Source organism: Octopus sinensis, linkage group LG1 (genome assembly GCF_006345805.1).
Source record: "Octopus sinensis linkage group LG1, ASM634580v1, whole genome shotgun sequence".
Lineage (NCBI taxonomy): Eukaryota > Metazoa > Mollusca > Cephalopoda > Octopoda > Octopodidae > Octopus > Octopus sinensis.
The window spans coordinates 153,690,145-153,705,660 of record NC_042997.1 but is presented as its reverse complement, the minus strand read 5'-3'; the positions used below and the strand labels follow the sequence as shown (position 1 = coordinate 153,705,660).

General features: G+C 37.3%; 1 protein-coding gene across 1 annotated transcript; it reads left to right on the top strand.

Annotated features, from left to right (window-relative positions):
* The first annotated feature begins 12,764 nt into the window (after positions 1 to 12,764).
* LOC115225736 (general transcription factor II-I repeat domain-containing protein 2A-like) lies at positions 12,765 to 13,301 on the top strand. The gene has a single exon (XM_029796715.1). The coding sequence runs from the start codon at positions 12,765 to 12,767 to the stop codon at positions 13,299 to 13,301; it is 537 nt and encodes a 178-aa protein (XP_029652575.1).
* Positions 13,302 to 15,516: the final 2,215 nt, after the last annotated feature.

The following is a 15,516-nucleotide window of genomic DNA, read 5'->3' as shown; positions in this document are numbered from 1 at the left end:
GGGACTGCCTGTCCCCACCGATCTTTGTACTGTGCTTGATACCAATGACACTGATTCTGAGGAAAGCAAAAGCTGGGTATGTATTCAAAAGCCGCCAACAAGAAGTCAACCATTTATTATTCATGGATGACCTCAAACTTTATGGTAAAGATGAAGCCCAAGCAGAAAAAAAAAACAGTATAGCATGGTATGTAAAGAATGCCACAGAACCGCAAGTAAGAAGGAAAGGCTTGTGTAGGATGAAAGATTGCAAAAATAAAGCACTATACCAAAATTGAAAACGAATGAAACTGAAAATAGGTGGGTAAAGAAAAGAATGCATGGGATGTTGAAGATAAGACAGACAGAGAAAAAAGATGGTTGTGGATGACTAAAAGTAATTTAAAACCGGAAACGGAGGCTCTAAGCTGTGCTGCCCAAGAGCAAGCACTAAGAACAAACTACATAAAATATAGAGTAGACAACACATCAAAAAGTGGTAAGTGCAGAATCTGTGGACAAAATGGTGAAACCGTATGGCATATTACCAGCCAATGTACGCCACTAGCCCAGAAGGAATATAAGAGACGCCACGACAATATAGCAAGGATTGTTCATTGGACGCTTTGCAACAAGTATGGTCTTGACAGAGCTAGGATTTGAACATACTGATAAATGGTATGAACATGAACCTAGTAAAGTACTAGAAAGTAAGAAGTACAAGATGTTGTGGGACTTTCATTTTCAGACTGACAGAGTAATAGAAGCTAGAAAGCCTGATCAATTGTAGTAGTAGTAGTAGTAGTAGTAGATAAAGAGAATAGATAATTGACTTTACAGTCCTAAATGACGAAAAAATTAATATCAGAAGTATAGAAAAAATGGCAAAGTATCAGGACTTAATTATTGAATTACAGACACTATGGAAAGTGCGTGTAAAATGTATCCCAATATTTATAGGTGCATTGGGAACTATCCCTAAAGATTTGAACAGATGGACAGAGGAAATAGACATAAAATCTAGTTTAGTACAGCAGCAGAAAACAATGTTATTAGGGACAGCTAGGATACTTAGGAGAGTTCTTGGCATCTAAGGTTACTGTAATCCGATAGGAGGGTTTTTGGCATCTAAGGCAACTTCTTGTGGCTCGATGTTAGGATTCTTTTCTTTTCCAACAATCTAATCTGTTGTGTATAATAATAATAATAATAATAATAATAATAATAATAATAATAAGGATACTACTACTACTACTACTACTACTACTACTACTACCATTACTACTACTACTACTACTACTACTACTACTACTACTACTACTACTAACCAGAAGCTTTAATTTGTACAGCACAAGAGCAAGCCCCGGGAACAAATTTTGTTAAGCACAAGATTGACAGCTCAAGTATAACAGAAAAGTGTAGGATATGCGAGAAAAAAGAGAAACTATATGGCATGTCCCCAGCCAGTGCCCAAAGTTTAACAGAAAGAATACAAACTTTGGGCACTGGCTGGGGACATGGGATTAGGTGGAAAATATAGTATTAGCCTGTGGTATGTGCACAAGCCTGAAGGAATCACAGAAAATGATTCCGCCATGATTTTATGGGAATTTATGCTATAATGTGAATATGAAATTGAACACTGCAAACCAGATATAGTGGTGATTAACCATGTCAATAAATAGAGTTTGATTCAAGATGTTGCCTGTCCAGCTGACAATGTGGTTTGTGACAAAGAATTGAAGAAAACTGAAAGATAAGAATTACTGGCATAGGAGATTAAACATTTGTGTGCAATGGAAGAGGTTGAGCTGGTCCCAGCTGTTGTCGAAACGCTTGGTACTGTGAGCACAAGAATTGAAAACTATTGGTAATTTTTACATCAACTGTGACAATGATAGCATCTATATTAAACGGAAGGATTGACATAGAAGTATAAGATTAGTCGAAGCTGTCTTTTAAGTACTGCATCGTATCACTGGAAAATTTCCCAACAATGCCTTCTGCACAAAGAATATATACTTAAATGTAGGCTACTATATTTAATGTACTGACCTGAAATTACTTATTAATCAAGTAAAATTATAACTGAAAAATAAAAGAAAGCCACGAGCAGTAATGAAAACTAATCCCAATAGGGGCAAGGGAGTTAACCTTTACATTACAATTAGACAAAAATTAAACAGAGTTGTAGTGACGATGAGTGAGTCTGATTTGTCCTATATATAGCTATGGGTTATACCTGATAAAAGCGAAACCCGCTCACAGTTGTAACTATAGCGACCATAGATCAGACACATCATCAAACGTTTGCATATCTCTAAGTTTTGATAAATGGGAATTACATGAATTTTTTCCCTTGCCACTTTCGGGTTTGGTAGTTTCCCTTAACATTTTTCGGGTTTGGCATTTTTGTGTTGACTTTGCTTAATCATGGAGATGTAATAAGAGAGAAACATGTTCGCAGTTGTAACTATAGCGACCACAGATCAGATATATCATAACACGCTTGCATATCTCTATATTTTGATGAACTGAATTTCATGAATTTTTTCCCTTACCACTTTTGAGAGTAATTCTCTGGTAGCTATTGAATTTTTCAAAATCATAATTTCAGTTGATTAAAAATTATTTTCAGTCAACCACATTAAATATTGTATCATCCACTTAATTACATAATAATTGGATATATAATGAACTTCAACCTAACGTCTTCAAACACTGCTATTCAGTCTTTATGATTTTAAACAGATGTCAAGCTTTTATTAACGATTTTAATTCCATTGTTCATGGATGTGTAGTTATACTTAACGATTACACGCCTACCTTATTAAGACATACGGGGCTTCGAGGAATTAGTTTTGAATCTGATTAATAGCAGATGGAAATGACACATTCGCACCATAGATACAACTATGGGTATATAAGTGGAGTTGAGTGAGCATTCATTGTTTTAATGGACTTTCCAATTTCATTAGCCTCAACCAGGAATATTGGATTGTTTATGAAAACTATCAAGTGTAGAAGATATGTTGTGTGTGTGTGTGATGTGTATTTGCATGTGCGTTTATATCTCAAAGAATCATGTTTGTTTCTCTTGAAGCAATGATGCCATTTCTCAAGGAATCTTTAACCAAATTATTTGACAGGGCAGATCCTAATGCGGCCCAAAATAATGCATCAAAACATCCTGGATCCAAAGACACTTTGCTGTGAAATAATGCCGAGTCAAGAAAGTGTATATATATATATATATATAATATATATATATATATATAGAGAGAGAGAGAGAGAGAGAGAAGGGAATTTTATGATAGAGTAGCTGAAGAATGGGAATGTTAGCATGAGTTACAGAAACGTTGTCAGTTTGTCACGCCAAACTCAGTTTTCTTTTCCTCCAGTCTTTCTTTAATCTTTCGCTCACTCAATCTCACACTCACACACACACACACACCACACACACACACACACACACACACACATACACACACACACACACATATATATATATAACGGCATCCGAAACTCGGAGTTTTATCATGGCTACCGAATAATTGTCACATATTAACATTTACAGATAAATTCCTCTATTTACATAATATCGATGTCTCTCTCTTTCTTTTGCTGTCTTACCATTTTTATCTATCTATCTATCTATCTATCTATCTATCTATCTATCTATCTATCTATCTATCTATCTATCTATCTATCTATCTATATATATATATATATATATATTATATATATATATATATATATATATATATATAAACACAGGTGTGTATACACACATGAATGCATACAAAATACGCACACACATACATATAAAGTACTGTAATCCCTCGACTATCGCGAGTGTTACATTCCAAAAAAACCCGCGATAGGTGAACAGCGATATGGCGAGGGATTACTGTATACTCTTGACATGCTGTCGTTTTTAAAATTTCCCTTTTATATATCATATATTTAAAAAGTTTGTACACGGTTTGAAATACTGATTTCGTTTTCATTAAAAGAATGAATATGCTATTGTAAGCTGAGCTTGAATTAGGAGCAGCAGCTCCTAAGTCTTAATGGACATTATTAGATGTTTTGATCAAGGGCTTATATATTAAATTTGAACTTAGATATTATCTCAAGGGTACACACAGACCTTCTTATTTCTTTACTGCCCACAAGGGGCTACACACAGAGGGGACAAACAAGGACAGACAAACGGATTAAGTCGATTGTATCGACCCCAGTGCGTATCTGGAACTTATTTAATCGACCCCCGAAAGGATGAAAGGCAAAGTCGACCTCGGCGGAATTTGAACTCAGAACGTAACGGCAGACGAAATACGGCTACGCATTTTGCCCGGCGTGCTAAAGTTTCTGCCAGCTCGCCGCTTTCTACATTCCACTTATCGTCCGTTTCACGCCACACTCACACCCGCTGCCTCATCTACACATCCACGTTTTCCTTGCACACTACGAGTAGACTTACATGCCAACCAACTCCATCATGGCTATTCTACGCCACTACATTCCCACACGTACGTCTTCACACATAACCTAAAAAAATCCACGTACACAGACCCCCATCTACGACCATCTTAGTGCTTCGACACTCCTATATATTTGCACACGCCATCGCCCTTTCCCCTTCTTAACTCTCCCATAGAACCGCATTCTCATTTGGTTTCTAACCTCCTCGCCCGCTTTCTTCCTCCAGTTCCTTTGTCTCATCCGCTGTCCTTTGTGTTTCTTCTATGTTTCGTCTGGGGAAGGACCTGCGTCCAAAACTACCTTTTAGGCATTAAACTATTATATCATTTGTAAAAACTTGTCCCTTTTGTTGTCTTCTGTCTTTTAGTATTAATTGTTTCCATAACACACACACATATATTTTTATGTCTTATTTGATCTTGTTTAATCGAGGTCAGCCTTAAGTAAGCAGACCATTAGTAGAAGGCATTCTAGCGGTGACCATTTTCCTTTCACCCTAGGTAAATATATCTTGTCGAGTAATCACACAGAATCTTACCCACAGGCTTGCCAGTTGTTCTTGTTTACTCAAGGCGTATCATTATCGAGTAGACCTATGATGAAAGACATTTCTGCAGGGACGTTGCTATCTTTTCGAACATCAATGACTACATTTTGCAAGGTGTCCCTTTCTATTTAAGACAGTAGATTCAAATTTGAGGGAGATTTAGCAGTTACTTATTTCTGTTATTGGCTAAACATAGAGGGGACAAGCAAGGACAGACAAAGGGATTAAGTTGATTACATCGGCCCCAGTGCGTAACTGGTACTTTATTTATCGACCCCGAAAGGATTAAAGGCAAAATCGACCACGGCGGAATTTGAACTCAGAACGTAGAGGCAGACGAAATACCTATTTCTTTATTACCCACAAGGGGCTAAACACAGAGGGGACAAACAAGGACAGACATAGGTATTAAGTCGATTACATCGACCTCAGTGCGTAACTGGTACTTAATTTATCGACCCCGAAAGGATGAAAGGCAAAGTCGACCTCGGCGGAATTTGAACTCACAACGTAACGGCAGACGAAATACCGTTAAGCATTTCGCCCGGCGTGCTAACGAATCTGTCAGCTCACTGCCTTTGTTATGGGGGGGGGGGTGTTAGCAGTTACTGCTAGTAAGTCATACAACAACACAAATATTCCTTCGTTGGCTCCTGTACCTATGTTGTTATATGTACACATACATACATACACACACATATATTTAGACACACATAAACAAGGTTTACTTAGCTGCTTGAACAAATATAATAAAACGTATACTAGAATGCTATACAGTTGTCACAGCTTAGCCAACGTTGCAAGGTTTATCACAAGTTCTGAAATAATTTTATATATTTTTATAAATATATAAAAAATAGGAAATTCAAAATTTATATTTTTATACTTATGTATAGAATATATTAAAAATAAAATAAAAATAGAAAGCTATTTTTCACTCTGAAATTTCTCCCCACCTCAAAAAAAAAAAAAAAAAGAAAAAAAGAGAAAAAACACTGAGAATTAAGTGAAAGAAGAAACACTAGCCATTTTTGATGCTAACCAAGATTCAGCTAGATCTGACTAAATTTGCCATATTTTTGTGCAAATGCTAAGTAATAAGAAGATAGAAAAGGAGCTGTAATAAAATTGTGTATAGGCGATGTTTTAATACAACCGCACACAAGAAGTGAGAGAGAGAGAGAGAGAGAGAGAGAGAGAGAGAGAGAGATCCGCTAAGTGAAATAGTCTCACAAACAACCACCCACCAAAAAGTACCATCCCATCAGAAATTCAAACAGAATTTAAAGAATAAAATATTTCTTTCAAATAGGCGCAGCATGGCTGTGTGATAAGAAGCTTGCTTCTCAATCACATGGTTTTGGGTTCTGTCCCACTGCGTGGCACTTTGGGCAAGTGTCTTCTACTATAGCCACGGGCCGACCAAAGCCTTGTGAGTGGATTTAGCAGACGGAAAATGAAAGAAACCCGTTGTGTATATATATTTGTGTGTGTCTGTGTCTGTCCCCTCCTCACATCGCTTGACAACCGATTTTGGTTTGTTTACATCTCCGTAACTTAGCGGTTCTGCGGAAGAGGCTTACAAAGAATAAGTCCCGGGGTCGATTTATTCGACTAATGCTGGTGATTAAGCATGGCCCAAGTCAAATGACTGAAACAAGTAAAAGAATAAATCAGAAAAGTGGCTTCGTTGTAAAATGATAGCAATTACAACTGGGATTCAAAGACGCCGCTATTGTTGTTGGTGTTGGTGTTATTTAAGTCAAGGTCTGTTCTGGTGAAAGGCGTATATCTAGGGCCGTGATGGCGAATCTATAACATGCATTTCAGCAGTGACAGGCTGAAGATTTTTGGGTTGCACAAAACAGACTTGAAAAGAAAAAAAAATCTCCCTGCAATGCTATACTATAGAAAGTGTACTTACAAGTAAATTTGTTTTTGCATTTAGTTTGTAAGATTCTTGATAGGAATTCATATGATGAAACAGGTTGTACGGTATCTCGAGAGGTCCCTTATGCCAATAATTAACATATGTACTCGTTCTATTTCATTTTTTTTAAATTACAAGTCAATTCGTTAAAGTTTAACCAATTAACCAATCGATTATTTGATTAATCGTTCAGTCACTCAATGAATCAGCTAATGATATGCTCTCTCGGCTTAGGCGGCGAGCTGGCAGAATCGTTAGCACGCCGGGCGAAATGCGTAGCCGTATTTCGTCTGCCGTTACGTTGTGAGTTCAAATTCCGCCGAGGTCGACTTTGCCTTTCATCCTTTCGGGGTCGATAAATTAAGTACCAGTTACGCACTGGGGTCGATGTAATCGACTTAATACCTATGTCTGTCCTTGTTTGTCCCCTCTATGTTTAGCTCCTTGTGGGTAGTAAAGAAATAGGTACTTCGTCTGCCTCTACGTTCTGAGTTCAAATTCCGCCGAGGTCAATTTGCCTTTCATCCTTTTGGGATCGATAGATTAAGTACCAGTTACGCACCGGGGTCGATGTAATTGACTTAATACCTATGTCTGTCCTTGTTTGTCCCCTCTATGTTTAGCCCCTTGTGGGTAATAAAGAAATAGATATACACTCTCGGCCCCAAGTCTTCTTCTAAAGCTGAAACACTTGTATACGTACAAAAGAAACTCCAGAAGAATATCAGCAATCACTTGCTACATTCTCAAACGCATCCTTTACTTTTCAATATTATATAGTGATTTGAATATAATTTAGCTCCTATTTCTTGTAGGTAGTGATCATGCAGGCTACCTTGTTGGTTCGCGATCGAAATGTATCAGGTTGTCAAATAAATTTGTTTTCTTTTCTTTTTACGCATTCGTCGCACGTCTGAAAAAAGGCAAATTTCGAAAACAACGAACAAATGTTGTAGAAGAGTTCTCAATTTTTTTTTCTTTTATCTACGACCCCCTTCCCATAACCATTCAATGTTTCGAAACTAGTTTTATAGAAACTTCTTTCAAAATTCCTATTTTATTTTTCACTCATTAACTTGTGTAGCTCGAACTAGGTAAACTGTTAGAGAAGAAACCTAGCTGTTTCTTGCAATACATACCAATACACCAAATGAAAAATTTCTTCATGGGCCCTTAAAATATGATTGTGGATTCCCAGTTTTTTTGTTTTGTTGCATGGACCCACAAAATTTTATATGGAACCCGGTTGAGAACTACTGTTGTAGAGGAAGAACAGAGCTACAAAAAAAAAAGAAAAAAAAAACGAAACAAAAAATCCACCATGAGACCATGGAAAAAAATTTAGTGTTAATTTAATGATCTGACAACCCAATATTTATTTGGGCTTTTGGAAATAATTTTCAAATTCTGGCAAGGGGTATCCTCATAAATCTATAATCACTTTGAGTTGTAAAACCCCAGTATAACTTTTAGTTTTCGGTAAAACTTAGAATCAAGAAAATTGTCAAAATGTTATATTTTTAGTATATCTAACTTTTACCTCATAGAAATTAATTTCTATAAAAGAGAAATAAATAAAAAAAAATTCTTGGTTGCCATTGTTTGGTACTACGTCTAGTCTGGTGCACTAAATCTATGATGAAAAGTATTTCAGCCATGGCCATCCCGTCTATTTAGAGGAATCTAGGATGACATAATCCAGTGTGTCTTTCCTTGTTTCAGACAGACGGTGAGGTTTGATTTAAGGGAGATTTGGCTGCTACTTTTAACAGATTGTGCGAGAACTTAAATGCTATCTCGTTAAATCGGAAAATCGAAAACTTGATAAATTTTAAAATTTTGTAAAACTTAAGGTTGCTGATCATCGAAATGCCGAAATACATACACATAAGTCCACGCGTGCACTTTTGCACTTTTGCACTTTTCTCGTTTGAAACGGTGGAGTTTGATTTGAGAGATGTTTGGCTGCTACTTATAGCCGATCGACCGATAATAGAGACGATCACATTAAACAGATAAAGTTATGAATTTTAAAACTTGTCAAACTTTGTAAGTTTGAAGATAAAAACAAGAAAGATAGTTAAAATATCTTCTTAGTATATAATGGTGGCAAGTTTTACATCATCTAAAAATTCATTAGTTGAACTATTAGTCCTCTTGCATTCTGTGGGGTATCGGAGCGTTTGAGTGATATTAGATCCCAAACAAACGCCCATAAATTAAATGCATCTACCTGGGCCACGATCGTGGCCTGTCGCGCTATATGTGTTAAGTATCTTGAAGTTTCTCGTTTGATTATCTTAAAATTCTTTCTGTCTTAATCACAGGAAACAGGAAATTAAGGTCCAGTATGTAGAGTGGGGGGGATGTAGACATGAAAACATGGAAAGATTGGTCTTTATCTAACGATGAACCTCATAATGCAATAAATTGATCGAAGAGCCGCCGCGTGCTTGCTCGGTCTGCTAAAAATATTTGCAAAAGCCCCATCAAACCATTCTCTATATCATTTAAAACGGGAAGGACACATTGGAGAATGTAGAGCTAGACTGGTGTGTCATGAGCCCTAGAACTTATAAAGCCGGAGCTCAATCCGGTTTCTTTGGTGGATAAGTGACTGAGATTAGAATACACTGCTCCTAGAATATGATTGATTGCAGATGGGAGAGTCACATCCGCATCACAAATACAGCTATTGGTGCGCAATTGGAGACAAGTGAGCATTCATTGTTTTAATGGACTTTCCAATTTCATTAGCCTCAACCGGGAATACTACATTGTTTATGACAACCATTATTCTCGGTTTACTCCGCGATAGCTATTTCTTTACTACCCACAAGGGGCTAAACACAGAGAGGGACAAACAAGGACAGACAAACGTATTAAGTCGATTATATCGACCCCAGTGCGTAACTGGTACTTAATCTATCGACCCCGAAAGGATGAAAGGCAAAGTCGACCTCGGTGTAATTTGAACTCAGAACGTAGCGGCAGACGAAATATCGCTAAGCATTTCTCCCGGCGTGCTAACGTTTCTGCCAGCTCGCCGCCCTATTTACTCCGCGATACCGGTTCGTCGCAGGGCATGCGAGAGACCTCTTCCCTTTCGTAATCGATATGGTGATGGTAAGAATGCTTTTGATCGTATGTCTGATCTTGCAAATTGACCTGAAGCTAAGTAATAACAACAACGACTTTCATGGCGCGATGACAGTCTGAATTCTAAAGGATTTTTATCTTTTGTGTAGTGTATAAAGTGACGTTGCTGTAGCTATTTACTGTAATGTGTGTTGTTTATGGCAAGTGTTTTTAGAAGCTGTAGATCTATCAACTATGATTATCTTGAGTGCTTTCCTTTGGATTAGTTTGATTTGACCGAAGAATGCTGTATGAATCTCAATAGACAAGTTTATACTCAAAGATGCCTCGGATTCGTACTATGAAATTAGTGGTTGTTCCTTTCATTTCCAATTTGTTTGCAATTTTCGGTAGCGCTTGAAACTGTTGTTCAACTTTATTATAGCTTCCTGTCAATGGCGATAACCAGAAATTTAAATTTATATTCTATAGAGATTTTACAATTCCAGAAGTATAGATGCAAGTTTGATGTAAATATTTTACCGGATAAAATTATTGTTCTGTGGCTTGATGACACAAGTTTCCTTTTCCAGTCTCATGTCGAGGTTTTCTTTTTGATGAATGAAGTGTTTTAAGATGATTTCCCTAAGATCATTTCCACCTTCTGATTTATGGGTATAGAGTGACAAAGAAGTATAACCCAGAGACTAAAACACACACACACACACACACACACACACACACACACACACACACACACACACACACACACACACACACATCTAATAATCATATAGCAGCCTGTTTCTCTTCAAATAAATCAAAGCATCAGCACTACACAAATAAGGAAACAGTTTAGATGCGAGGGTTTATGCCATCGTCCAAACTGTAAGGAATAGCAGCCAAATCTCCAACTACGCTCTGTTATCTTAAAAAGAAGGGTACATTATGGTCCAGAACATGCATCCTTGTTGTACTACGTTCAGGAATTTGCAGATGTTTGAACGCTACGCAGGTTTGACGACCCGACACAATTTTTTAACTAACGTTTTATGTTGCGCTTCAGGATGTCTTAAGTGTTTTGCGCGTAAATAGATAACGGGCGATGGACTCGAAAAATTTGCTGATGCTGATGCCGATGGTAGTTAAAATGGTGTGTGCGTGTGTGTTTTCTCGCTACTGTTGAAATCGTTATCTATTTTCTATATCAGGTTTTTTAGTAGAGTGGTGGCTGGGAGTAGAGGTTCTGTGATTTGGTGACGTGTGTTTGCAGGGGTTAGTGGTGTCAAGGAGCCCTTCTAAAATTTTCGAGGGTGTGCATGGAAGAGTGATGGGTGCGTACTATGCTATTTTATCTGAATTTTTGTCGAAGTTTTGAATCAACTTTCCCTAGATTGTTTTGAGTTTAACAATATTGTTGTAGTTTTAGCTCCTTGACGATGAGAGTGCTTCTTTCAGATTTTTTTTTAATGTATGTTTTCTATTTTGTCAGCCCCGAGGCTATAGAGGTTTTAAATTCCATTATTCTGTCGATGTTGGGTTAAAAGGAGGAGTTAATGCTATTTTGTAGGTGAAAGACGAATATTTTTCTGTTTTATATTCTGTAGCATTTAATTTTTGTTTTCCCATAAAGCTAGTATTTGTCTGCGTCAGCGAAAAAATATCATGCCCTGCATTCATTCTTTGTGTATTATCAATAATTATTAAAGGTGTTTTTTTTTTATCCTTTTATTGATTCCAGTCTTTGAACTACGGCCACACTGGGATACAGCATTAAAGCAGGGATGTGCAACAGACGCCCCGCGGGCCACAACTCGCCAGGCCAGTCAGTGTAGTCCTTGCTAACCGTTTTATTATTTTTTTTTACCTCGTACGCTAGTTTCGAAATTTTTTCGTAGCCGTAAGACCAATTTTACAGTTTTCGATTCGACCTTACAAAATGTCAAGAACGCCTCATTTCTGACTTTCAAGCGTGCTACACAAAGAGACTTTGTTTTGAATTTATTATTCATTTCTTGTAGTTGCTAGAAGACAAACCATCAATTCAAATTCATAAAGGTGAAAGGGAAGGGCTCTTTGATCCCTTCCCTTTCACCTTTATGATAATTCAAACCGTTTTAATATTTTTCATATTTTATGCAGGTAAAGATGTCTGCTGCTAAAAAACAGAAAATTGATGGTGAGGGGAAATATTCAACAATCACTGGAGCAACAAATATTTGGTTGTTCAGCTCAACAAAGGTGTTGTATGTGTAATCTACGAAACTACAATAGCCGTAGTGAAGGAATACAACATTAAACGTCATTATACAACGAAATATTCAACCATATATGGTACATTAGTGGACAAACTACAACAGATGACCAAGTTAATTAAAAAGCAACAAGGAGTATCTACATATTATAAGAAAGACTCTGGCTTGTAACAAAGCTTAAATTCGAAATTTATGAATCAATAGCAGAAAAGGAAAAACCCTTCAGTGATGGAGGGTTCATATTTACTGATTTTGCATGTCTCGAAAAGAAACATTTATTGCAGCAAACCAGTCTGTCTCGTTTTACTGTGTCGCAAAGAATAAATCAACTTGCAGAAAATATCGAAGAGACTTTAAAGGAGAGGATAAATAAGTGTGCAGCATATAGTTTGGCTCTTGATGAAAGTACAGATGTGACATTGTACAATTGGTTGTGTTTGTACGAGGAGTTACTGACAATTTTGAAATAAGTGAAGAATTTTTGAACATGGCCAGTATGTCTTCAACGACCATTGGACAAGCCATTAGTGATCAAATCTTAAAGTTGATGGAGAAGTCTCAACTTGACCCTTCTAAACTGTGTGGCCTGACAATTGATGGGGAACCCTCAATGACAGGTGGAACTAATGGATTCACTAAGAAATTTTTGGATACCATCGGTTCACAAGAGATTGTGGTGAATCACTGCATTATACAACAGGAAAGATTGTGCACAAAAGTTCTTGACTTTACTGGTGTTATGACAAGTGTTGTTCAATGTGTGAACTACATTCGTGCTCGAGGACTAAATCATCGACAATTTAAGTCCTTCTCAGAAGAACTTGACTCGGGTTATCCTGATGTTGTGCACTTCTCTGCAGTGTGTTGGTTAAGTAGAGCTGCTACTCAGAAAAGATTTTGGAATCTAAGAAAGGAGATTGGATCATTCATGATAAATAAGCAGCAAGATGCTGCTTATTTAAATGATGATGACTGGTTAAATGACACTGCTTTCCTGACATCACACAACATCTTTCAGATTTAAATGTTAAACTGCAAGGTAAAAGTCAGCTGGTGAACAAGACATTTGAACACATTTGTTCTTTTGAAAAGAAACTACAACTTTTTCAGTCTGAGCTGAGTAGAACAGCACTCACTCATTTTCCCAGTTTAGCTGTCAGAAAAGCAGAAATGCCAGATTCGGATTGTTTCAAATATGCTGAAAACGTCGGCAAGTTGTGTGCTGAATTTACAAGCAAATTTGCTGATTTCAGGAAATGTGAAACTGAGTTCAAGCTATTTTCTCAGTCATTTGACATGGCACCTGAGGAGAGTCTTGATTGGTGTTAAGTGGAGCCAATAGATTTGCAGTCTGATATGGACTTGAAAAGCGCATATGATAGCAATGGCTTGGTAACTTTCTGCAAAAATTATGTATGTGGAAAGCATCCAAATTTGGAGCAATATGCTAGGAAAATGACATCCCTTTTTGGGAGCAAATATTGTGAGAAGTTCTCAAGAATGAAATTTACAAGAAAGAGATACCGAAGTCAGCTCACAGATGAACATCTGACCGGTCAGCTTCCAATTGCCAGCCCATCAGTAAGAGCGGACGTTGATAAATTGTGCGAAAACACAAAATACCAAGTCTCACATTAATAAAACTAAATTTAATTTTATTTGTCTTTATTGTTTAAAAATGTATTCACAATATATTCGTGACCCAGTATACTAGCTGCCATTGAATCACATATTTTTGATGGTGACTAGCCCTAATTTTTGTTCCAATGCTTGAAAGTGGCTCCCTCCCCCAATGTAAACTGTTGCACACCCCTGCATTAAAGAGTCTATCGTATAAAATCCAAAATATTGTTTGGTACTTATTTATCGATTTCACGGTGGACAAAGCGCAAATTCTCACTTTGACCTTTCGCCTACAGATAGACCTTTCTCTATGTTTTGTCCTTAAACAAGACACAACATTTCATGCCACTTTACTTAGCTGAATATAAGTACCAACCAACTTTTGGTGCAGCTCTCTCTCCTTCCAATTGTATACTCAATGTTCTGATGTACCAAAGGTGGGAGGATCAACACGGTACCAATGTCTTCTCGTAAATTACATAGGTACCGAAAACAAATAGCAGAAGCGGGATGCAAGTTACCAAGTCATACTAACTGTGGAGGCTCATGGCCTAGTGGTTTGAGCAGCGGACTCGCGGTCGAGGGATCCCAGGTTCGAATCTCAGACCGGCCGATGTGTGTGTTTATGAGCGAAACACCTAAGCTCCACGCGGCTCTGGCAGAAGGTAATGGCGAACTTCTGCTGACTCTTTCGCCACAACTTTCTCTCACTCTTTCCTCCTGCATCTTGCAGCTCACCTGCGACGGACTGGCGTCCCGTCCAGGTGGGGAACCTATACGCCAATGGAACCGGGAAACCGGCCCTTATGAGCCAGGCATGGCTCGAGAAGGAACAAACAAGTCATACTAACTCATGAGTGACCGCTACGCTAACCTTTCACAGTTCTGTGACATATAATGGAGATATCATTTGCTCATACCAGGTTTCCTCTTTATAACATAGCTATATCAAGAATCTGAAGCTGTCTTTTTATAAGAAGCTTACAATCCACAAATTGCAGTTCAAGGATAGATGAACTTATTTTCCACGATGAAACTCGATAAAACACTTTAATGACGCAAATGTCAAAAGGCTACTTTCATGTAGGCATCTGTCTCTGTTTCTGTATAGTGTATTTTTTTTCATTCATTTATTTATTTTACCGCTCATTCCTTTAATATTAGCTGAAGAATAATAATAAAGGCTTATGGAGATAAAGATTGATGATAAAAACGAAAACAAAACCAAACATAAGCACTCGATTTGCTCTCAACATAAACGCAATAAATATTTTGCTGACATTTTGCTATCAACCTAAGCACTTTTGTCATATGTATTTAAGGTAAACGTCTACATTGACATCTCTAGAGTTGGAAAGAGAAAAGAGCAAATGAACGAGAAATACACTTGTTCAAAAAAACCTTAGCTACTGTTGAATGGTTATCCACTTTTAATATAAACAAGTATCTAAATGTTTAAATGCATTGCACGCACATACACAGATAGCCGCACGAATACAAACATACGTGTTCATATATACTTTATATATACTTTGTTGGAGTAGGTTTATATCTTCACAAACATCTTTCTTTCTTTCTTTCTTCTGCACGCGAGTGTATATTCGCGTGCGTATATA